We start from the raw sequence: 24389 nt of genomic DNA, 5'->3' as shown, positions 1-24389 counted from the left end.
AGAAGTGTGATTGCATTACATTTTGAAGAATTTTGCTGTAATGCTGCGAATTAATTCATCTATTAACAATTAGATGCTGGCGATTTAGCAATTAAAATATTGGCAGTTATTTACCGACCTATATAGTGTTCCGCAGCTTCATGTTATACCTCCTTTTCATATTAGCGGCAAAAGACTGAGATCTATCTCATGCTTGATTAGATGGAGAGTTGGTGTAATACGATAGGTTGTCATAGTCAATGTAAGATCCTATGTCTGATAGATAAACATATACTTTAAGCTTATTATACTGAGAATAATTGCGCAAATAGTACTTATCATGACCGTTCTTACACCTTTTTTTTTTATGTACTACTCTTATTTCGGTGCTGTAGCTTTTATTATCCTATCATAGCAAGCTATACCTGATGTATCAATAACCGGTTTAGGTATAACAAATGGACGGGATGGCTCTTGGATAGAGAAGCTGTGATAAGTGGTGAGTGTGTAATATTACATCTCTTTAAGCTGAAGCCGAAAAGGAAAATCCTCCACCCTCGTACCATTCTGATTCATCCCATTGCTATCTTGCTAATGGACTGACTCGTGCTATTCAGCAAAGGTCTCAAGGCTAGAACGCAATTGGCGCTAAACAGCATCCCTTGCTGTGTGTCATATTTCTTCTGTTCGCCAATTATTTGACTAAATGCTTATTGCCTATACTGATGACCATAAAGATAGACTTTTGTTGCGCTCCAATCACAGTCTGGACTACTGATTGTCAGCCTCTAGTCGCTCCTCGATATCAAAATGTGCAACCCACGTGGCTCAATAAAATCCGGTTGATCCCGTAGAGTAAAGTCAATCAGTTGCCGAAAGCCGATCATGCTGTCATCGGGTGCGTCCAAAATGATGTGGATGCTCCTTAGAGTTAACTCTTGTAATATGCTTCTCAGCGCCTCCAGTACTGCCTTTCATGTATGTGCGTCCTCGAACGGCTCGTTTCCTGCATCTCTCTACTCCATTTCTACACATTTAATAAGTAGCAGCGGATAGTGTATTGACGTGTTAGTTGATAAGGTAGCTGGAGAAATACGCCAACATGGTGCCAGCTCTCTAGTCCTTATAGCCGCATTAGTAGGATTAGCTCATCCATAACATCACTCAGCAACACCGTCCGCAAGACGCTCTTTGCAAAGGTTTACAGACTACATAATCGACCAGCGAAAGCCACGTTATAATTCATGAATTGGGTTTACCATTTTTAATTCTTGATTTAATTATCTCGTTTAACAACAAGATCTTGGATGCCGCCGTCCCTAATATCCTCCACCCCACCACAAAATGTCATCGATGTCAAGCTCCGGGCATTCATTCTATGGGCCTTCATCAGCCACTATCGTATAACTTCGCTTCCATCACAATCTAGGCCTGCCGAGTTCCGAATTTCACCACAAAACCACAAAACGACCATGGGCAATTACAAATTTACGGTGAACAAAATCCCAAAGCTCCGGAAAGCATTTCCGGCTGACTGGACAATGTGGTACTAGCCCGGCTCTTCGATCTAGCTAGTAAGTGTGGGGTGGAAATGTGGAGAGATCGGGACGCCTCCCGGGGGAGAATCCGGGGAGAGTATCAGTCTGTTCATGAATTCGAGCTGACAGGCGGGGGGTAAACGCTCTGAGAGGACGCCTCTCTGAGGGGAATCCGGGGGAGTCCGGGGAGAGTTTTGTTGGCGGCTCCATCATGCTAGATTCTAAACTAATAGCACTTACATAGGCTATTGTAGTGAATAGTGTGAATAGTGTGAATAGTGTGCAGCCGTATAGCTCCCCGAGAAGAAAAGGAGAGGCCTCTGTAAAGCAAACATCGTGGCTATAAAAGAATCACGGTGTTCTCAATGGGTTGCATGACATTCTACAAGTGAAACTTCAAGGCCAGTGATATGATGCTTCGATAAAGCAATTGTAACAAGATAAGATGTTCTGCCATCAATCAATAACCTTGTGCTCTTTGGCCCTCTTTTGGTTGGGCAGCTTGTCTCCTGCCAGTGCTTCAGCTGTCCCTCATCACAACGCACCCTCAGCTCATACCGTCAACGGGACTTATACTGGCCTCAATCTCGAAACTTTCAATCAGGAAGCCTTTTATGGCATCCCCTTTGCGACGCCTCCGCTGGGAGACTTGAGACTCCGGTATCCTTTGCCGTACAACCAGTCATGGAAAGGCTCTCGTAATGCTACTGTGCGGTCTGATTCGTGCCCTGGGTTCGACAAACCCTTCGCCCAAGGCTTCGCCGACGGGTTAACCATGGGCGAGGATTGTCTGACTCTTGACATTGTGAGACCCGCCAATGTTAAACCTGGAGACAACCTCCCCGTTTTCTTCTGGATATATGGTGGTGGCTTCAAAGCCGGGGGATCTGCTGACCCGCGCTACAACACGTCCTTCATGGTGCGCAACTCAATGGATATGAAGAAGCCAATAATAGCTGTCGTTCCCAACTATCGCACATCAGCGTTTGGCTTGTTGGCCTCCAAAGAGGTCGCTGCGGCCGGGGTTGGTAATATTGCTCTCTTTGACCAGCGGCTGGCGATGGAATGGGTGTCTCAGAATATTCGCGCGTTCGGCGGTGACCCCAGCAAGGTCACAATTGCTGGTGAGAGCGCAGGAGGCTCCTCAGCTGGATACCAGTTGGTGGCGTTCAAGGGGAAGAATAACGGCCTATTCAGAAGTGCCATTCTGGAGAGTTCGAGCTTGCTCGGTGCTTCGAGTAAGTGCTGTCTTTGATGGTTTAAGCCAATGCGGCAGGCATTGATGTTTTGCTAACTGCTCATAATAGTGAATACTGTTGAGACGTTGAATGTTACTTACCAAGGATGGTATGATAATATCACCACAACAGTCGGCTGTAACACGGCCGCGGACTCCCTAGCCTGTCTCCGCACCGTTCCTTACGCGAAGCTCTTCAGTGCTGTGAATGGCTTCCAGTTCAAACCCTATATAGACGGCAAATTCATATCTCAGCCTCCATCCGTCTCGATAGCAAAGGGCGAGATCGCCGATGTCGCTCTCATCATGGGGTCTAACACAGACGAGGGCACGGCTGAATTTTTTACGCCCCGTGGAACCCTGAACAACGACAGTGACATTTCGTCCCTTGTCGCACACCTTGGTGGCGGTCTTAATGAGACAGTTGTCGCCAACATCCTACGTCTCTATCCTGATGACCCCATCCAGGGCTGCCCCTTTGGCACTGGACCCGAGAGATTCGCAGACCAAGGCTTCCAGTTCAAGCGTGGCGCTGCCATTTCTGGTGATGTAAATATCCACGCTGGTCGCCGTGCCTACGCCGTCGATCATAGCCAGCGCTCAAAGCACCCGATCTATACGTACCGCTTCGACCAGGCGCCGTGGGACATGCAAGAAGTCGATGTTACAACGACTGCACCAGTATATGTCACGCATTACACTGAAATTGTTCACGTTTTTGATAATCCGGATAAAAATGTCAACTGGATTGGGCCGTATCCAATTATCTCAGAGCTAGCGAGCTTCGTGTCTCGATCTTGGGTATCATTCATCCATGATCAGAACCCAAACAACCACGGTCTTCAAGGAAAGCCAGTATGGCCTAAATACGACACTTCTAATCCGCAGAATATTGTTTTCAGAGCTGGTGCCAGCTGGGTGGAGAAAGACGATTACCGAAAACCACAGCTGGCGTACTGGAGCAAACTTTGGTCAGAGCTGATGACGTAGCCGTATACCCTGGTAGGCACTCGTAGGGTTTCCAATTTCATCTCAACCAAATAGCTCTAGATTTGTCAGGAAAATGAAGAGAGCTATTCATAGCTATGCGCAATCATGTTTCAATGTCTGCTAATGGTTTTCACGAAATATTACTTTTTGATGTAACACAGCAAATCCGTCTTAATTGGATAATCCTTTGCAACACGTAGTTATGTGCCATGTCACTATTAAAAGAGGTAGTAATATGGAACGGCGGTCACAGAGCAATGCCCACCGGTTATTTCTTTTGTCAGCGGTATCATCCATAATAGCAATCTTAGTGGTAATGATGTCATAATTGGAGGAATCCGATTAAGTTGCCGTCTATGCGGAGTAGCTGGCGTTTAAGCGTTTATCATCTTCTTCTAAATATCACTAGTTGCTTCGAACCGAGGACCCTGGTAAATACGGTAGAGACATCCGGTCGGGTTATTTTGGTACGTTTTTCTGAACATATTGATTGATAGATATATTTATATATATATTCCCATACACATTGTGTATAGTAAGTAAAAATCGGCTCAACATCTGTTTCCAGTGAAATAACCCTCCTTCAGGTCTGAAGTTCTGGCCAGATAGTGCCCCAAAACGCCAACTGTGGTTTCCGGTAATCGTCGTTCTCAAGAAAACTCCCTCCTTCACGGAATACAATGTTTTGAGGCTGCTTCGGATCGTACTCTGGCCATTTTGGGAGATCCGGATCTTGGAGTCCATGGTTATTAGGATTGAGATCATGAACAAATGAAGCCCAGGATCGTGACATGAAGGACTGCAGCCTCGCATAGCTTGGGTAAGGGCCAATGAAGTTACTGTTGTTATTGGGGTTGTCAAACACATACACAATCTGTGATGGATGATTAGTGATGAGATGCAGAAATCGCAATATTTGGTAAGTACCTCGGAGAAGTGTGTCACATAGACCGGAGGGACAATCATGATAGAGGGCTCCCTCATATCCCAAGGTGCTTGGTCAAACCTATAAGTATATATGGGTTTGTGGCTTCGAGTGCTGTGCGAGTTTGCGTAAAATCTTCGCCCAGCGTGCATAAAATAGTCGCCAGAAATAGCAGCGCCACGCTTGTACTGGAATCCCTGGTCTGCGAACCGTTCAGGCCCTGTTCCAAATGGGCAACCCCAGGTAGGGTCATCTGGATATAGCTTCATCACTGTCTCTATGGTTTTATTGTCAAGTCCACTTCCAAGAGCCTGAACGTATTTGAATACATCCTCATCGGTATTCAAAGGATTTGCACGAGGCCCTAAGAAGATAGCAGTTCCTTCATCAGTATTAGTACCCATGATGATGGAAACATCGGCGATTTCTCCTTTTTGGATAGACTGTGACGGTAATTGTGAGATGAACTCGCCATCCATGATTGGCGTCTGGCGGAACCCAATACACGCGTTATATAAAGCGTCATATGGAACAGTTCTTAGGCAATCTAGGCTGTCGTTCGAGGTACTGCAGCCCACAGTTTCTGTAATGTTGTCGTACATGCCTTGATAGCTTCGCTTCAATTGTTCGGGGGTATTAACTATAGGATTAGTTGGACCTTCTTTGGTCTATCTAAAGAAGTTTCATGCTTACTTGGAGCTCCTAGCAAACTTGCGCTCTCCATAATGGCGCCACGGAAAAGCCCGTCATTATTGCCCTTGAAGCCAATTAGGTGATAGCCTGTGCTTGAACCACCCGCACTTTCTCCCGCGATTGTGACCTATCACAAGTCAATAAATGTTCACCTGTTGTAAAGAGTATTTACCTTTTCAGGATCACCACCAAAGCCCTTGATGTTTTCTTGGATCCATTTAAGGCCTCGTCTCTGATCGAAGAGCCCAATATTGCCAACGTTAGCATCTAAAACTTCTTTAGATGCCAAGAAGCCAAAGCACATTGTTCGGTAGTTAATGATGGCACCCATGATGGGTTTGTTCATCTCCACCGAGTTCTGGACGATATATGACAGATTGTACTTGGGGTCAGCAGACCCCCCAGCAATAAAACCTGCACGGAATTAGTTTGGCTACATATTTAGAAGTTGGAAACATAGATGTTATACCTCCACCATAGAACCAGACAAAAACGGGTAATTTGTCGAAAGGGTTGACGTTGGCTGGTCGGACAATATCAATGGTCAAGCAGTCTTCTCCTAGAGTAAGTCCGTCGATAAGACTACCACCAACAAGTGTGAGTGGAAATCCGTTATATCCTGGACACGAATCAGATCGGACTGTTGCATTCCGTACGCCAGACCAAGATTGGTTGTAGGGCAGAGATCTTCGGAGACGGAGATCCCCGACAGGTGCTTGAGCATATGGAATGCCGTAAAATGCTTCTTGTTTAAAAGATGGAATGCTCAATCCTGAATATGTTCCATTGATGGTATGAACTGTTGGTGAGGACACAGCAAAGACAGTGAGAGCATGCCCTATGAGACCGACGAGGGAGAAGGCCTTGAACAACATAGCGTCAGCTATTACCAGAAACGGGCAATCATTACTTGGCAAAGCCTAATATTCAAGAGTCTATAGAGTCTACCGAGACATTTTATACTAACACTTTGACTTACACGATCTTTTCTGAAGCCATCATACCGACAGCACTCAGTGTGTTGATCTCCGCAGCGGAACAGCTTTCCCACGATAGTCTATTTCCCCGCATCTCCCCGTAGCCTCACTTGCCGATGTTCCGGTAAGCTGGTCTACTAATTATTCATGGGGAGAACTATTTCAACTAAGTAATAGAACCGGTGTCTAGTCAAATTACAATTCGCCTATTTTACGAATTGGGCTTGTGTGAGTCTTGTGAGTGTCGTGGATGATTCAGGTGTCTCGCTTATGCGACCCCTTCAGCCAACGCTCATGTTAGCTAAGAGGGCCGCATGATGGAAATAATTCATCAAACCTTTTCATTTAGCCTAGAAGTTATTATTTCCGTGCAAATGAAAATGACAAATATGACTAGTGAGTTATCCAGTAACATTACTTTGTCTGATTTCGGCTTATCGCCGACAGCAGAGATTATATATAAATACAGAGCCGTCAAAGGACACTATATCAGACATAGTATAGTATAGCATAATGTATCTTACTAAAAGACAATTAAATGGATGCAAACTGTAATTAGGAGTATGGATCTTTGTTTAGTCAGTAAGAAAGAATGAAACTTTAGATAAACTAATAATAAAGTACTATAGCGCCTGAGAACAGCGAAATTAAGGCAAGATAACAAATTGTCCTTAGCCACAGCCAAAGCTATCATGCTCTGTAGCTATCCCTTTTCAAACCTGCGGCCTCCAAGTCTCGAAATTTCAAGAACCTAGACATAATGCTTCCAAGTGAAACACCAAGCTCGCAGCCCGCAAGACCAGTCAGCGGTATCACTGTTTGCCTTACTCCTTAGTGCGAGGCTCTGGGCGGCGATAAGCCCCTACTACTTGGAGGGAACGGTTCCGATGAACTTGCAGCAATAACCGGCCGAGGTTGTCTGAGTAGGCCCAGCACTGCAGGTGGAGACCTGTTGGTAACAGTCTCCCCAGAGCTGCCCGCCAGGCCCAAGCTGTAGTGAAGGAGTATGGCCGTCGCTTGAACAAGAGACAGTCCATCCATGCCAGCCGCCATTGCAGTAGTCTGAGTTTTCCGATGCGTCAATTGTACCGCAGTTATTTGAGAGGATGACTCCTGTCGATGCAGAGCACTCCCAACCCTGACCGACAATGATGCAGTTGGTTCGGGTTCCAATAGCAATCTCACCATTGGCGCATCTGGTGTTTGCGGCGGAGGCCAAGGCTGAGACGCTGATGAGCGAGAGGAGAATAGTTGACATATACATAGTGGTGGGATGATTTGGTCTGCTGTACGTTAGTTAATAACGATGTGTCAGCGTGACGCTGAAGTGCGGTGTAGCAGAAGTAGGGGTATTTGGAATAATACAAACTTGATGGGATATGATGAGTTAAATGTTAAATTTTGATATAGCTCGCTTGATTGCAGTGAGAACCAAGTCCATAGAGAGAAGACTTAGCTGACATTCCCACGAGGTTACCATAGGCTTTATAGACTCTGAAGGCACCCACACGAACTCGACCTGCTTTGTTACTTTGATAACATATCTTGGAATTATTCTAAGCTGAGAACTTTTGTTAACTTGGCAACTTGGCGCCCGCTTTGGCCTCCTTGTCCCTGTCTTTCGGAGTTGTAGACTTACGTACTGCTTATTTGACATTGGGTAAATTTATGCTTACAAGTCTGGGGCCAGTAGAGATAGTTATATCACTTGCTAACGTCTGCTTAAATCTTCATAAGTACTATGCATACGCAAAAAATACTAGCTAAAGTCGGTTAAGCAGAAGCAATTGATCATCATCAAGTAACCATTAATTATACCCTAGTTTCACACAACTAGTGTCAAAATGCTCTTCAAGAATTGCACAGTAGAACTTTGTTACACGGTCATATTATCCTTGTAAGTTGTAATTCTGTCAAGCAAAAAAATGGCTCCAAATGGTTGTTTGTTACAGAGCTAATAGACAAGCTTGCGGCCCATCGCAATCACGGGCTTAAATATATGCATACGACATGTAGTTCTTACGCCAAGAGAAGGGTGCTTACTCTCCGCCTTCTTATAGCCAGGCTTACATTTACTTGCCTGTCTCATTCCACGGAGATGGGACCTTGTGAATATAAATAAATTAAATTATTTCAGATGTTGCCTGATAGCTATGAATTCACCGTAACGACTGATGGACTTATGGCTGGGGTTCACCTTGTTTTATTGAACTACATACAGATCCGAAAAAACTCTCTAACTAGGTATACTTAGCAGTCTCTCCATGTGATTAGACGAAATAGTAGGCTGAATATTTATATTGGCTGATCAGTAATTACGACCTATGCAGCTCGTGCTTTCAGTTTGACAAGTCAATCGTATCCTTTATTGTGACAGACCTCAAACTAAAAACTCAGCACCTCGAGTTATACCAAGTTACCTATGCAACGATATCTGCCCATAATCATGTCAAAATAAAGGAGGCACCCCAGTTCAAATTAGAATAGTTACCAATCCTCTTTAGTTTCCAAAACTGTGGTGAGAGTTATCATTTTCTTGGCAAGGTTGTAAGGATGACTCTGCCAATATAACTCATAGCGGTAGCCAGGACAATGAAGCGGAAAATCCGCCTTTTGGCGGCCTTTGGACGAGCACTGGCAAATTGCTGATTTAACGGGGAGTAGTGTATAATGAAATGTGGGACTACGATGCCTGGTATGCTCACCTATACCAATATGATTAATGTAACCAATCAAGCGTCAACATTTCCTTTTTAACTTAATTCCAAGTCCAATCCCAAAACTGAACATGAATAACACACCAACCTCTAGGGTCCCCCCCCCCCCCTTTCGCATTCCGCTAGCGGAGTAAGCTTATCACTCTCATGTCCGCCCAACAATTAAGTTCCACTTAAGGTTATTATGTCCGCACATCAGGTGAAGTTCCACTTAAGAGCATTATGTCCTCACGAAAATTATAAAGCCCGTTCCTTATATCCTCTATCAAGGGTATAAGCCTGTCCATACTAGCTTGCGGAGTTTAGGTTACTTTCGCAAGCGATAAATGGAGCCTTACTAAAGTTACAGTACAATATATCTCCCAAAGCTTCGATGATATCAGCAGTAGCAGTACCAGCAGTCATTAATTCCCACAGTCGCGGGCGTGATAAGATGGATCTTTATGTAATGAGGGGGAGATAACTCCTCTTAGACGGGTTTGCATCCTAGCTTCCAAACTTGTAATAGTATGTAACTTACTGTATCTGCTGCCCATAAATTATGGTTAGTTCCAAAATCCCCGCTGAGTTATTGAAAGATTATATATGTTGATTTGGAATTTAATTCAGTACAATGAAGATGCATGCCAAGTGTATTTGAACGACTCTAGCCTAGTTGACAAGCCTTGGTAATTCCTCTGACGAGCCTGTATAATACACATCTCCCTTTACAAAGCTCAGCGTAACTCTCTGGACGACCTTGAATATAGAAGAGAAAGAAGCCTAGCTTCATACGTTCCTTAACTAGTTGAGATTCTCTTTGCACTCATCCAATACGCAAAGTGAAAATATTGGCTGCTGAGGTAAATGGGAGATTCTAAATGCTATAAACACCTTCTAAGTATATTAAAGCCTGCTCCCCTTGCTATAGCCCAGTTAATCATTGTTCAATTTTAGAATGCTGTCCACGTTCTCCACCACAGTCTGTTCCAGCGGCTTCCATCCATCCTGGTTAGCCCATTTCTTCAGAAGAGCTAGAGGCTCACTAAAGTCAGCTGAAAAGGTGAGAACGGTCTGGTTATCCATGTCATCCACAAATTTGTGCTCTGGATAGTGCTTGCGCATGATCGCTAGAACATCATTACCGTTGCACTTGTGACCCCAAGCTTGAAGGCGGGCATTGTTAACCTCAGGATCCAAGGCGGCAGCAACATGCAGCACGGCTACGTCCTTTACATCCACCCCATCATCTATATAGACGTACCGTCGTTAGCTGAGATCAAGCTCATTTAGCAATTGCGGTTAAGAGCAAACTTACTAGCGCCATGGGGACCCCAAAATGATGTGTCTCCGTCGTAAAGATTCCTGATCCAGGCTCCAGTACCCTCGTTGTGGACTTTATTGAGTGCCTCTCCCATTATAGCAGATGGAGGTACCGAATTGACAGTAAAGTGTGGCTTTCTTTCCTCTGCGAACTGCCATACTGCTTTCTCAGCAGCTGCCTTACTCGCCATGTATGTAAGCATGCCGCGAGAAGGCTCATAAGGAGGTGGCGCCCAGGCGGCTTGGGTAGCAAAATCGTTGTAGGTATCCCATGTAACTTGGGTATCATTCCCAGGTCTAGGCATTGTAACGGCTCCAATAGAACTCGTATAAACAAACGCCTTGACCGATTGCTCTCGAGTTGCGGCCTTGAGAATCGAAGTAGCGCCAGCCACTGTCTTGGGTATAACCTTGTTTGGATCTGGATCAAAGGTGAGGATGCTAGCCACATGAATGATGGCAGATACCCCCTTAATCGCCTCATCAAAAGCGTGGTCGTCCGCGAGATCGGCTACTTAAGATAGTTCGAAATCACCACGGGCGGCAAAGTCTTCAAAGATGCCCTTTGTGAGCCATGATGCCCTATCTAAGTTTCGGGCTGTCCCCCGAACTTTGAATCCGCGGTCGAGAAAGGCTTTTGCTATGTGGGATGCAACGAAGCCCGTCACACCAGTGACTAAGACCCAGGATCCCGGGGGAAAACTGGTTATCGGATCCGCCATGATTACAAGGAGTAAGTTGTTTGGTAATTTCTAATGCATTGTACTACCTCCCTGAAGAAGCTGATACATATATTTATAGTCATGGCAGAGGTTGAACATGCCGAACTTATCGAGAGTCTTCACTGTCAGCCAATATCCTCTTCCGGTGGAGAGAGGCAGTAATGCCGAGACATGCAGTTTCCTCTTCGAATAGCCTTGACAATATTTCCATAGAGGCTAATACATTCAATCTTTTTAGTGCGTATATTTATCCCCAAGGCCGCAATTTGCAATACAACAAGGCGGGTTGCGCTTCACCCTGCCTCCGATGGCGCTCCGCCCGACCGTTTATCAATGTGCCATCTCGGCTCTTGGTCTATTAACAATCCGCATTTCTTACGGAAATTTGGTAATGGGATATTTATAATCACTCTTGCTCTCCATTCCAGCCGATTCTACCAGGAGCAGAAGAATAAATGCAGCAAGCAATCTGGAGACTGTTCTCTGTGCTCGGTATGGCGCCAATTTTCAGTCTCTAGCTAAATGCGAAATATCTCGGGAACGTAGCCTCTCTGAAAGCTGTCGCTGCAGAATATTTTTTTTGCAACTTACTGATTGTGTCCTCTTATTTACGATTCTAGATACTAGACGGCTTATGACGCCGACATCATGTCGCGAGACTGTCATAGTGAATTGGGTGGACGATACCTACGACAGCAACCAGATAGGCATATACCTTGTGCATTCAACATTTTTAGGAGCGGAGATTTTCAGCATTAAATATCATAAATACATAAATGATTCCTTTAAAATTGTAAAGGTCGAAAAGAAACTTGGCTCGGTGATCTATACTTCTGTATAGAAAATGTCTATATGGAGAATGCAACAGACTTAAAAGCGAATAGACACTTTCCAGCCAATGCGCCTAATTCTAGCCGCAAGCACAAAGGCTGTTCCTGCTATACAAAATACCCCAGAGAAGACCTTGAGACCAACCCAGCCGCCTGAGCCATCTAGTATTGCGCCGTTAATTGGATTCGTTGTCAAGCCACCAATCGCAATGGAAAATTGAACAATGCCTGAGCGGAACCCAAGTTCCCGTAGTGGCGCGATCTGTGCGACCATGGGTGTAATGAGTGACACATAAGCGCCGGAGAAAAACCCGAATAGGACGGCGAATGCAATGAGCGCCGGGTCGCTTGAGTCGGGCAACCAAAGCGCCAAGACCCAGATACCGGATAGGAAGCAAACGACAATGAAGATGTTGAAGCGGCCGATTTTGTCGCCTACAACTCCGGCGGAAAGACGCCCAAATAATGACCCAGCATTAAGTATAGGCAGCAGATATTGGACCAGATTAGCATTCATGCCAGCGTTGAGAGCCTGGACGGGAAGATAAGTAATAATAGCGAAGAAGCCATAGCTGAAGCAGAAGAAGCCTGCAATGAGTAAAAGGAAGTCAACTTCAGTTAGAGGCTTGAGGAGCTCAGCCCTAGTGATCTTGTGTGGATGTGGCGGAACGTGAGCACGCACGGTCAGATTCGCCAATATCAAGAGGAAAAGCATGAGGAATGCAGAGATACGCATAGCCCATCCGAAGCCAAGTTGACGAATCAGGTGTGATATCATTATAGGGAAGATGATGCCTCCAATACTTGAGCCAGTAAAGAGGATGCCAATGGCAGCGCCACGCCTGTGATTAAACCAGCCGAGTGTAGCAGTGACGGCTAAATCCCGTGAGTATTAGTATTAGAATGTGTACAAACACTATACATGCAGAGTTGTTCATACCTGGTTGGAAGATACTCGAAATGCCGATGGCAGAGCAGACTCCTTGGGCAAGAAGTATCTGATAGTACTCGGTACCAAGACTCGCCATCATTACACCGAAAATATGCATGATGCTGCCTATCAGGAGCAGCCATCGTGGGCCAAAATGGTCGTATAGAGTGCCGACAAAAGGTCCCTAGATGGAATTAGCATCTTGAGTGTCTCCGACCGTTGGGGCATTAGAGTTCACCAAGCCCATCACGATGGCGATGAGAAGCGATGGAATCCATGAGATGGTGCTGGGAGAATAGTGACTGAGCAAATCGGTCTGGTAGTACTCTTGGAAGACTCCAATGCCTATCTATCGTCAGCAAAAATGGCTCCCTATGAAACGAGGCATATTCTTACTATTCAGCCATCCAAAGCTACAGAACGAAACGCACCAAGCACCAAGCACGACGAGCCAAGCAGCAGTTCCGCCATCTGGGGCGTCACCCTCGCGTGGCTTTGGCTGCTTAGTATCTGCAGTCTCCTGATCTTGTAAGATAGATGGGACGCCGGATTTGCTGTCGGAGTTGCTGATTTGGTCCTTGTCAGTCATCCTGTTGCCTATGGCCGGAGATCTCTCGACTACAGCAGGTTGGTCTTGATCCGACATTTTCTCAGTAGACTCTTGTGCTTGTATACGCAATTGTTGACAACAAATGTAGACAAGTATAGTCCTCTAGGATGGATGAATGCAGTATATATTGAACGGAAATACATAGAATGCCACATACTAATAAGTACTTATACGCCATAGAAAGGTGGCCATGTAGCTTTGGTTTACATCAGGAGTTAAACCCCAACTCGTCCGAAACACCAATGAATAAAGGATCTAGTAGCCAAAATGCCCGGCATCTTTGGTGAGTTTGTTATCTCCGGACGAATTACTTGAATTGATGAGTATTGATCGTAATCTGTTTACATGGTCTCTCTATTGAGCGCTGGTTTAAGATGTCTACCGAGACCACGACTCGACTCCACTCTGACACGGCCGGGCAATTGAAACGGGAGCGGGAGTAAAACTCGGGCTCGGGTATAGAAGCCTGTGTCCAGCACTTGGGCTTACTAATGGATTCATACTCCGTACTTTCGGCACGGCAATAAAAGCACAGCTCGGCCCGTTCCGGCAACTGAACAACCTCATGCATTTCCATCTATGTAAAATAAGTGGTTAGAGCCCTGGGTGGTTGTTCTACTATCTAGTACCATCGTCCTCCTCGCCATGCGTATGTCTGTCCAGCGCGGTGGTGATATCTGTGAGGACATCAATTGGCCTCCTCCTCTAGCGTCTGCACTTGTAGCTACCTGGCGGGCGATAGTCAGAAGAAGCGAGACTGCAAAATGAATAAGTGCATACATTCAGCGATATAAGCACCCAATCAGCTTCAGGTCATCAAGTGGTGCTTTTATAGTCGTTCCCCTACCAGCTGGCACCTCAAGTTCGAGTCGCTATTTAGTATCCCGTATCAGATAGAAATACTAGATACTAGACAAATACATTTACAGTAGAAAGTATTTAAAATATATAACTATAGTAGTGGCTACTAGATAAATATAAATATAGTAGTAGCTACTAGATTAATGTAAATATAGTAGTAGCTATTGGAGGCGGCAGATAGGCCAACCAGACGCCCTGAAGAAGTCTAGCACCGACAGTTTGGCGTCCTAGACCAGACGGTTGATATAGATGCCCTCGATATCTTTATCATCAATCGTCATAAGCGTCGGAGGGAGCTGCTTGTCGTCTTGTCGTCGCCGCCCAAGAGGCAAGGGAGCATTGTGCTGCCCCAGACACGGTATAAGTCAGGGAGGCTAATGCTGCCCGCCTCATCCATCGCGATGCCTCTGGCCCTCGTCATCTTACAAATGCTATAGGGCTCCTACATGGACATTGCTGGCGCTGCACAGAGGATATCTGCACTCCAAAGAAGATGCCCAAACATTCCCTCGATGGCCTTCTCTTGGACCATTTGGCCGCTTTCATACTCTTGCCAGCTGATTTTTCCTGTGGCGACGGCGCGGAGACGCTCGCAATCTCTGCGGATGTCCATTTGCTGTTGCATTTCGTGAATGGCCTTGGGGTCATCCTCGTGGATCTCACGGACAGCGGGGGAGTGAAGGACCATCAGGAGCCAGAAAGAAGGGGTTAGATTGAGCGTCCACTTAGAGTCGATGCTCCAATCCTGGTTGGGCGCAGCCTTGTCGAAGCGGCGGCGGCAGTGGCTGAAACAAGTTCTTCATTGCGGCATAAGAGGGAGAAGCGACAATGAACGAAAACCTTTCTTGCTGGAGGATGTTCAACAAAGTAAAGCGGTCCTCGAGGGTCCCGTTGCCGTTGATGAATGCGTCGCATTGATGTCATTTATTGGCAAAGGGCATCTCATATCCCTTGACGACTACCTCTGAGATATCTTGAGGATAGACATCGATCCGGCACATGGTCTTTGTCGAGTCTGGGAGCCTTTTCAGCATGGCCTTATCTAATTCGTCGTGAGTGACGACAGAGTTGGTCGGCAGTTGGACATCAATCGAGTAGGTTTCAGTGGGAATGATGCGTGCTCGTCCAGTCTTGTGGTCAAGTGTGAACGTACAAAGTTAGTCGCCGTTGACCACTATCACTGTCAACATTTGGGTAGAGAAAGCTTACGTCCATGGCATATGCCAAATCCATCGTCCTCGACCTTGGGCCCAAGGGGGATTTGGATAGAGAAACCCATCTAGGATGACTTGTCCTTTTCCCTGTGGCACTGGATGATGGTGGCAACGTCGGTCTTGAGACCCAAACCTTTGCCTCCGAAAAACACATTGTCGATCAAAATCACGCAAGGCTTCCCGTAGTGTGGTTTGGGGGTGGCGCCCGATTCGGCAGTCTTTGATTGAGACATGGCGAGGTGGTTCGTCGAAAGTGTCGAGAGGGTTGATATATGGAGCCTTTTTAAAACGAATTTTCCTCCGGAGAGCGAAAATACAAAAGAAGTAGGCGAGATGAGAAGAGGAGAGAAGGGGGACTGGGTGAATATGAGTTTTCCTCCGAAGAGCGAAAACAACAGATTACCAGCAACAGAGAAATGATGACGGCGGCGGCGAGAATGAACATGAACTCCCCTCCGAAAAGCGAGAGCTATGAAGAATGAGGGCGACGGCGATGGGGACACAAAGACTTGACGTTGTCGAGATTGACAACGAAGAAACAAACGGGGCGGGCAGCTATGATCTATCAAATGGATAGATCAAAACGACGAAGACGGTGATGATGATGACTGAAGACGAAAGAAAAAAAGAAGAGGAAAAGAGGAAAAGGAAAAGGGCAGTAATCTGATATCACGGCGTTTCACATTGTCCCCACTTTTGTGCATATGCTTCTCACTTTTTGTTTACTTTCTGATTTGATGGCCGGCTTGCACTTCTCGCGAGTTTTAATATATACAAAGGCCTACCTAGGTATATAAACATAGAAGCAGTTACTAGAAAAATGTCAATATAGTAGCAGTTACTGGAGAAATATAGATGCAGTAGCAGTTACTAGAGAAATATAGACATAGCAGCTACTCCTTTTGTAGGCGTATGGCTCAACTCGTGAGTGTTCGAAATCTTCCCGGTCTCGGGTATTCTGTCCTCCAATTGCTTGCTCTCCCTAATAAGTTTGCTTGGATCGATCGGAGGAGAATGAGTTGGCATCGCGCAGCATAAACGTTATCAGCAGCACTTAGGCTTACTAATGAATTCAAACTCCGTACCATGTACTTTCAATCCACTTCTCGGCACGGCAGTAAAACCACGACTCGGCCCGTTCTGGTAACTGAGCAACCTCATGCCCCGTGTTCACATCTCTTAAAGATCAAGCGTATGCAGTTCGGACCTTCATTTCCCGACTCGTGATATCTTACTGCTAAGGAAAATGAATTCCGAACTAAGAGGCATGGAGTTTATTTTCGACACAATCTCCGAAGCCGAACCAGAGACGGCCGCACGCTCTCAGAGTAGCCGCCCACTCTCCCGCTCATGTTATGTAAGTCTTGACCCTTTCTGCAGCCCGTGAATTCTCCCAGATTCTTCGATGAACTGCGATTCGATCATGAAATTATCTTGTCTCGCGGTCGTCGTATCTGACTCTGCATGTTCCCAAGAATAGACCTGCAATCGCAGAAAGATCCGATGCGACAAACAAGAACCATGCACACCTTGCACGCAAGCCGGTAAGCCATGCGCCTACCCGCCACGGCGCATACGGCGGGCAAAACATACCATTATGGCGGACATGGCTTCTCGCATCTCAAGCCTAGAGAAGGCCCTGGCCAAAGCCAACAGTAGGGATTCATCGGCGTTGGGGATAAGTGTTTCCAAAAACTCCAGCAGCTCGTCTTCGGCGCAGCCAGTACGACTTAGAAACGATGATGTACTTGTTGAAAAGGGATCGTCAAGCCAATACTTCAACGAAGTTATGCTATCCAGAGTTATAGAAGAGGTAAGTCTCCATACGATGTTCAAGGAATGTCAGACTTTCGTCCCTAATTGCCTTTCACAGGAGCGAGATATAGAGTCCGTTCTTTCAACTTCGCACACAGGAACACCACATCAGCCCGCTACCTCACCATTCAACCCTGCAGGAATACTTTCGTCCGTGTCTCTCTTGCAGGAACCGCACACCTTCCATCCGACCCAGCCTTTGGCTGTGAGACTGTGGAACAACTACGTAGAAAATGTGGATGGCTGTTCTGGGTTGATCAAACTTCTTCACCTTCCCACTGACAGGGTGAAGATTTATTCGGTCATTCACGATCCAGCTAGCGCGTCTTTTCATGATCTTGCTTTTTGCTTTGCCATTTACTTCGCATCTGCAGTCTCTTTCGAAGACGTTGAGGCTCGGTTATTCCTAGGTCAAGATAAAGATGACGCTCTGAACACTTTTAAAACCGGCTTGGAACAGGCATTTGCGCATGGTGATTTTTTGGATCGCCCAACGCTAACGGGGCTTCTGGCGTTGGTTATATATCTGGTACTTATTATAATTCTTTCTCTATTTTCTGCTTCTCTACCCGACGAATGATGCGGTACTAACTGTTGCATAGTCTGGCCTTCGCGTTCATAATCGTGGTAAGGGGATATGGATTCTAAACGGCCTCACAATACGCATAGCCCAATCTCTAGGGTTACATCGAGATGGGCTACGACTGGGGCTTCCTCCTTTCCAGTCTGAAATGCGACGTCGACTATGGTGGCACCTACTTAGCCGCGACAGCCGCTCGGGAGAAGACTACGGCCTCGAGAACACCAGTGGACAGTTGTTGGGTTCAAATGTAAGCTTGCCGCTCAATGTTGACGATGTGGATCTCTCTCCAGATATGAAGGAGCTTCCCAAGCCCAAAAATAGCTGGACAGCCATGACGTTCTCCCTCATCAACATCGAACTTGCAAAGTCCATCCACAAGCTGGCCGATATCGCCGCAACTTCGTCGCTTTCGTCCCCTCCCACCGAGGATATAAGAATAAAAGTCATCGACGATTTGAGTGCGCACATAGAGGGGTATCTGCAGAACTGCAATCCAGTGATACCACAACACCGCATGACGCTGCTCTGCTCTCGATTCCTCGTCCGAAAACTCAACTTTACTACAAGACTGCAATGGTCATTTCTGCGGCATACTATGAAGAGCGACGAATTTGCAACAGAAGAGAATCTCGTAGAGGCATTGGAACTCTTAGAACCAAGATTGTTCAATGATGATGGCTTGCTAAAGCAGTTCTCTTGGGCAAGGAGGGCTTATCCACAATATCACATCACCATGTACGTCTTGTGGCATCTCTGTGTTAAACCCGAAGGCCCGAGCGTGGACCGGGCATGGAGAGCTTTGGATATTCACTTCTCTGAGGTACTGTGTGACAAGTCTACAATCGGGTTTGGATCCAAGTCGGCGGTCCTCACCGCTCTCAAAGCCAAGGCTCTTTCAATAAGGGCGAAGCATCAACGAACAAACCCGAGAGAAAATAGAGCCAATACTGAAGGCAGTTCTGCTCTTACCTTACATGAAGGTGCTTCAGAGAATAATGGCCTGCCATCGTTCCTCTTTGGAAACATTGTTGGGGCTGACAGTCTTGAGTTTGACATTGACAAAGGGGAGTGGCTAGACTGGACAACCCTACCAAGGGGATCGCAAGGTGATAGCCCCGTTGAATCTTTTTCGTAAATAAGTTCTCAAGACATGTGTTATATATATATATATTAGTTTACACTAAAGAGTATCTTTCTTACCATACTTATAAGCAGATGGTCTTAGTGCCATCAGCTATAGTTAACATATGGATGTTACTCGACGTAGAACAACATGGGATTTTGCCAAGAGCGTGTCGCAAGGAAGGCATTTGCTTAGTGATACAACCGTAGGTAATCTTAAAGATAAAATGTTCCGAAAAGAAGAGAGAGTGTGCAAAAATTAGGTGGTTGATGCTGAGAAGAGATAATAAAAAAAAGGATATATTGACACGATTCGAAGCTGCGACCTCTGCCAAAAAAAAACACCCGCACTACTTCCTCCGAAGAGCGAAGTAAGCACCCCTCTAACCTGGCTTGGGAGCTGGGTGCCCGGGCTGCCAGCTGGCGACTGATGGTGAATTATTCTTGATTATAAGGGGTACAAGCTAGAAGGCGCGCAGTAGGTACACGGGGGGTATAACTATAGGGACCTTCTATTAAGTATCCCTTTCTTGCTGACGGGTATCTAAAAAAGACCAGGTCCTATGGCGTAGTATAGTAAAACGCTGATTCTAATGAAGCTGGATCCGATAAAAGAAGAGGCCATGCCCTCAAGTTTTCTCATGTAAGCTTCCAATATATGCATATATATCGTCCTATTATTGTGCTGCAAGAAGCAGTATCTGAAACTGTGCTGCTGGGCTAGCACAAAGAAAATAATTGAGTAAAAGAGAATTGAAAAGGGTCAAAGATGATTCAAAACATGTCACGAGAACAAACACTAGAATTTTCTTTGACCTTATCCAACAAAGAGAACATTGAATACATCTTTGTTTTTTTAGGTCTTGTTGGCCACACAAGACTAGCTAAAACGTGGATGCTTCCTTGCAGCTCCTGCATTGGACTGTGTAACGTCGGGTGTTTGCTTTTCTCCCTTTACCCAAAGTACATATTTAATGTCCAGTGCATCCCAACCATCTTCCCAGTTCTGACCGTTACGCCAGCCATCTCACATTTTCCGACGCGTCCAAGCACAATGCCAGCCACATCGTCAGTTAGGGATGAGACCCCTACGTACACCAGAGGATTTACTCTCCCTTGATGATGGACAGCTTACTGAATTCTTAAAGCGTTGCGAACGCCCAGAGGGCGGATATGATATTTCAAGCGCGTCAGATCTCCACCTGATGGGAGAGTCCCGACGACAATTGCTTTTCGAAAGGTTGAGGTATGGAAATTTTTGGGGGAGGCCGAGTTTGTTTATATATGGTCTTATCTTCTAATCTTGAGTAGAGCTGCCATGAGACAGCTAGCGAAAACGACTGAGCCTACCCTCGACATCGATACGCTCACAAAACGCTTACTCGACGTTGCTGAAGGCCCGAATACCCCTCGTAAATACACCCGACGGGGGTCGCGCGATAGAAACACCAATTCTACCTTGTCTCCTTCATCGTCTGATGACAGAAATATGGAATTGCTGCGTCTCGAGGAACTCCTTCATTATGGTGGTAGGCCTGTGGCTCTCGACATTGCGTCGCTGACTGAGAGTGAGCGAAAGAAACTCCCATGGTTGAGTGGCCCATACTCATGGTCCAGCGATGAAGTACCCAAGTTTTTTGCCGTACAAGCAGATCGCTGATGGGACTTCATTAAATGGCAGGTGGATAACCGAGGAACAGAGGCCGAGACTGGAGACTATGGGTTCCCCCAGTACCTAGAGGCACACAGGCACCAAGGCTTGCGAGAACGCTATCCAGAATCGGGTCCCGAGTATGACGAGTCAACTGCACGAATGTGGGAGTCGACTCCAAAGTATTGCGAAGTCCCTGGCGGAAGTTTTCAAGCATACCAAGAAGCAGTCAAGAAACGTCTGGCATCTCACAACTTCACTCGGGAGTTTCGATTGGAAGCTGACCCGCGTCAACAAGATACCTGGACAACATGGGTTGAGTATCTTAACTTCGAATACTTTGAGAGAGACAGGCTCGCTGCTTTGTTAATGAGGTTGGAACAAGATTACATCAATGCCTGGGATAAATTCTTGGTTGTGGATTCGTCGAGATTTGATGCTTTCGGAAGGCCTCTAGCCGAACCAGAAGATAACTTTGGGGCCCTACAACGGCGGGTAGACATTTTCATCCGAGATACTTACCCGTATCGCAGCAAGGAACCCTTTTTTTGCCACCAGCGTGTCTTGACGCGATGGATCCTTGAGCAGTTAAGTTTAATCGAGGCTGAGACCAAGCAACAACGTACAGCTAAAGACTGTGGCCAAACCAAGTTTCCGTCCAACAAGAAAAGAAAACAAGCTGAGGATGAGGAAGCTGAGGACGAAGAAAACGGACGCCTCCTCAAGAGATCGAAACAAGCCGGTGTCTCGGATCAAAACGCTGCTCAACAACCAGCTCGAGGAAGACCAAAGAATTTCACTAAAGCAAGGATATCTAAAAGGGGCGCACGAAAACCCCGTCTTCCTAGCCAACCAGCCAGCTCACAGAAAAATACAAACTTAGACTCTCAGAAAAGCCCGTCCTCGAAACGAAGATCGTGTACTGAGGCTATGGTTCTACCATCGCCGATTCGGCGTCGATCGCAACGGTTGCAAGCTCGGTTGCAAGCTCGGTTGCAGGAACGTTTGTAGGCTAGTTGATCGCCGTGCACGAGGAGTGATAGCAGAGGTTGAGATATAATGTAATTGAGTAGGGTAATAAGACCATTTTATTGTTTTTTGAATTGACCTGCTCCATTTCACGAAGCCAATCTAATGTTAGTACTGAGCCTGGGGTCAGTGTCTCAGCAGCTTGTTTCTCTCGCATGAATGCTAGGCCTTGAGAATATAATCAGTTGCTGAGCTGATATTAAGTACTATTATTTATGAGATACCTGTGCCTACCAATGCACTTGGCCTACAGTTGCGCGTCAACAGGTTCGCTAGTACCAAGAATTGTCACATTAAACTGAGCCTCGGGCTGTCGAATGGCGACAATTTTGCCGGCGGAAGCGTTTTCGGCTTGGCATTACAACCAACATGTACACTATGCAACTCTATGCCCAAGCAATCTTCAGGCAGCTTCTCGGCCTACCTACATATATAACTACCAAAACAGAGTTGGAACTAAAGATGGCCTCGGCCGAGCGTTATGCAGCAGAGGGGCTAACAGACATGAGAATGAGACAAAGGCAGTGGCACGAGCAGCAGGCCTCCCGGGCAAGCAAAGGTCAGAAAAAGCGAGACCGCAAAATGAATAAGTGCATACATTTAGCAATAAAGGCACCTAATTCTAAGTAGTAGTAGTTACTAGAGAAATATAGATATAGTAGTAGTTACTAGAGAAATATAGATATAGTAGTAGTTGCTAGAGAAATATAGATATAGTAGCAGTTACTAGAGAAACATAGATATAATAGCAGTTACTAGATATATATAGATATAATAGCAGTTACTAGAGATATATAGATATAGTACTCCAAAGTAGATGCTTAAGAGTTAGGGTTTATAAGCGTATTATTGAAGGCGCGTGTGTTCGTAATCTTCTCAGTCTCGGGTTTTCTGTCCCCCGCTTGCCGGGATACCCCTGTAAATATAGCAAGAGAGTTATGAGGGCCAGGCACCCATGATTAGAGGATTAGAGCCTAGGTGGGTTGTGGAGCAGACAAGGCAGACTACCCCCTTAATCCAACTCCGAGTATTACAGTATAATCAGAGCGTCATAAGACTACCCCTCCTCTTCATCAAAACCAAATTATACTGCTGGTCATACTACTCGCATCATCTTAAACTTGACATACCTGACCCCGGACATGTTATCACAACACTCGAATTTTCAGTCCGAATGCCTGGACCAAGCCGGCTCTCTCTTTTTTACTCGCCTCCCGAGGGAGATCCGTGACCTTATCTACCAGCAGTACCTTGATGTCGATGCCATCACAGATGGAGTCGAAACGAACCAGCCCGAACACATGTTTCTCAATGAAGAACAACCATTCAAAGGCGACAGCATACCGCTTGAAGCTAGCTGCCAGAAAATATTGTCGGAAATGCGTTGTGTGAGGCGGCTGCGGGAGGTGGCCATGACCTTCTACTCGCCTTGGAATTTCCGGCTCCAACTTGCAGTAAAAGGCCGTCTTGACTGGGCTTGCGTCCAGAAGATTCGCCTTCAACTCCGTAACGAAGACAGGTTCGATCTCAGAGGCGCAGAGTTCACTAAAAAAGCCCTTTTGCGGACGAGAGAGCTGAAAATTTTGTATATTGACTGCTCCTCATTCAACGACGCCTCCAACAGAGCAATTGAGCCCAATATCATTATCTCTAGCGCGGATTCCAGTTCCCAAGACGACGAAGATGAAGCGAGCGAGGAACTCTTTGCAAAATCACATTGGATAGAGAGCTTGCTCGATGATTGTGGCAGGCAGCTGGAAAGGCTGGAAATGGTGGTACTTAGAGGCAAAGGCTGCTATCCAACGTTCTGGCCGCAGCAGGTCAGGCAATTTGTCAATGATAATGTTGAGGTGATAGAACTAGACTAGATCTGTGTGCACATTGGCGGGGACGCGGCATCGGACATTTTTCAGTTCCATCATAATTTCGATCAAGGAAAATTTGGCTTTCGGCGCGCACCAACAGCCGCCCACCTATCATAATAGACCAAAATATTATAAGCACTGATTTATTTCTTTGAAGGTAGTAAGTCCGATTTTTTATACCTACCCTTAGGTGGGCTATATGTATAATCAAGAGGGTCAGTAAAGCTGCATCTTGTGACTCCAACTTCAGGTTTACAGAATTCTGTTCTTTGTAGTAGTTAACCAACTTGACCAACCCCACACTGCGACGTTTGTCGCTCTTTTTGAGTTGAACATTGAAGAAAACGGCCGCATCTGCATTTACGGGCAACTGTTTTTTTTCATGCGCCGCTAAAAAGTTCTCATGATGGACACCAAAGATGGCAATGACAAATTATCTATACGGGACAGGATGTAAAATCCAAGTAATAATAGTAACTTGATTGCAATGTAAGGACAGCATTGTAGTTAGAATTCATTTAGAACCCTGCAATTATGCTTCACGTATATTATGGTGCTCGTCGCGTGAAGCTTGCGTTGGAATATATGCGATAATGTAAAATAAATACCCAATAATAAATTCACAGCACCTACTGTTACCAGAGTGCTTTCATCATAAAGCCAAACGCGAAGAGCCGTCTTCATGGTTACAGTAAACGATACGCCAGCCCAGCCTGTGATACATACCACAGTGACCAGTAGGTGAATGGCCAGCCAAGGGCCCAAGACTCTCGAGCTTTTCCAAGAGCACCGTGGGTA

General features: G+C 46.0%; 8 protein-coding genes across 8 annotated transcripts; 3 read left to right on the top strand and 5 right to left on the bottom strand.

Moving 5' to 3' along the window:
* Positions 1 to 1962: 1962 nt before the first annotated feature.
* On the top strand, positions 1963 to 3770 carry T069G_03420 (carboxylesterase family domain-containing protein; the record flags this gene model as incomplete). The annotated part of the gene is made up of 3 exons (XM_056170630.1): positions 1963 to 2755; positions 2825 to 3609; positions 3657 to 3770. The coding sequence occupies 3 exons, from the start codon at positions 1963 to 1965 to the stop codon at positions 3768 to 3770; spliced, it is 1692 nt and encodes a 563-aa protein (XP_056031522.1).
* A 557-nt stretch (positions 3771 to 4327) lies between these two features.
* T069G_03419 (carboxylesterase family domain-containing protein) lies at positions 4328 to 6237 on the bottom strand (the record flags this gene model as incomplete). Its single annotated transcript, XM_056170629.1, has 5 exons — positions 4328 to 4618; positions 4672 to 5309; positions 5363 to 5489; positions 5535 to 5776; positions 5832 to 6237. The coding sequence occupies 5 exons, from the start codon at positions 6235 to 6237 to the stop codon at positions 4328 to 4330; spliced, it is 1704 nt and encodes a 567-aa protein (XP_056031521.1).
* Positions 6238 to 7204: 967 nt separating this feature from the next.
* Positions 7205 to 7603, bottom strand: T069G_03418 (uncharacterized protein; the record flags this gene model as incomplete). The annotated part of the gene is made up of 1 exon (XM_056170628.1): positions 7205 to 7603. The coding sequence occupies one exon, from the start codon at positions 7601 to 7603 to the stop codon at positions 7205 to 7207; it is 399 nt and encodes a 132-aa protein (XP_056031520.1).
* A 2368-nt stretch (positions 7604 to 9971) lies between these two features.
* On the bottom strand, positions 9972 to 11080 carry T069G_03417 (NAD dependent epimerase/dehydratase family domain-containing protein; the record flags this gene model as incomplete). The annotated part of the gene is made up of 3 exons (XM_056170627.1): positions 9972 to 10285; positions 10354 to 10869; positions 10921 to 11080. The coding sequence occupies 3 exons, from the start codon at positions 11078 to 11080 to the stop codon at positions 9972 to 9974; spliced, it is 990 nt and encodes a 329-aa protein (XP_056031519.1).
* Positions 11081 to 11950: 870 nt separating this feature from the next.
* T069G_03416 (major facilitator superfamily domain-containing protein) lies at positions 11951 to 13487 on the bottom strand (the record flags this gene model as incomplete). Its single annotated transcript, XM_056170626.1, has 4 exons — positions 11951 to 12786; positions 12851 to 13025; positions 13080 to 13186; positions 13238 to 13487. The coding sequence occupies 4 exons, from the start codon at positions 13485 to 13487 to the stop codon at positions 11951 to 11953; spliced, it is 1368 nt and encodes a 455-aa protein (XP_056031518.1).
* Positions 13488 to 14754: 1267 nt separating this feature from the next.
* On the bottom strand, positions 14755 to 15000 carry T069G_03415 (uncharacterized protein; the record flags this gene model as incomplete). Its single annotated transcript, XM_056170625.1, has 1 exon — positions 14755 to 15000. The coding sequence occupies one exon, from the start codon at positions 14998 to 15000 to the stop codon at positions 14755 to 14757; it is 246 nt and encodes an 81-aa protein (XP_056031517.1).
* Positions 15001 to 17123: 2123 nt separating this feature from the next.
* T069G_03414 (fungal specific transcription factor domain-containing protein) lies at positions 17124 to 19059 on the top strand (the record flags this gene model as incomplete). The annotated part of the gene is made up of 3 exons (XM_056170624.1): positions 17124 to 17339; positions 17400 to 17870; positions 17944 to 19059. The coding sequence occupies 3 exons, from the start codon at positions 17124 to 17126 to the stop codon at positions 19057 to 19059; spliced, it is 1803 nt and encodes a 600-aa protein (XP_056031516.1).
* A 1305-nt stretch (positions 19060 to 20364) lies between these two features.
* T069G_03413 (uncharacterized protein) lies at positions 20365 to 21708 on the top strand (the record flags this gene model as incomplete). Its single annotated transcript, XM_056170623.1, has 2 exons — positions 20365 to 20614; positions 20747 to 21708. 2 exons carry the CDS (start codon positions 20365 to 20367, stop codon positions 21706 to 21708), a joined length of 1212 nt encoding a protein of 403 aa, XP_056031515.1.
* Between the last annotated feature and the right edge of the window lie 2681 nt (positions 21709 to 24389).

This window comes from Trichoderma breve, chromosome 2 (assembly GCF_028502605.1).
Source record: "Trichoderma breve strain T069 chromosome 2, whole genome shotgun sequence".
Lineage (NCBI taxonomy): Eukaryota > Fungi > Ascomycota > Sordariomycetes > Hypocreales > Hypocreaceae > Trichoderma > Trichoderma breve.
Note: the sequence above shows the minus strand (reverse complement) of the source record. Positions and strands in the feature narration are given on the sequence as shown.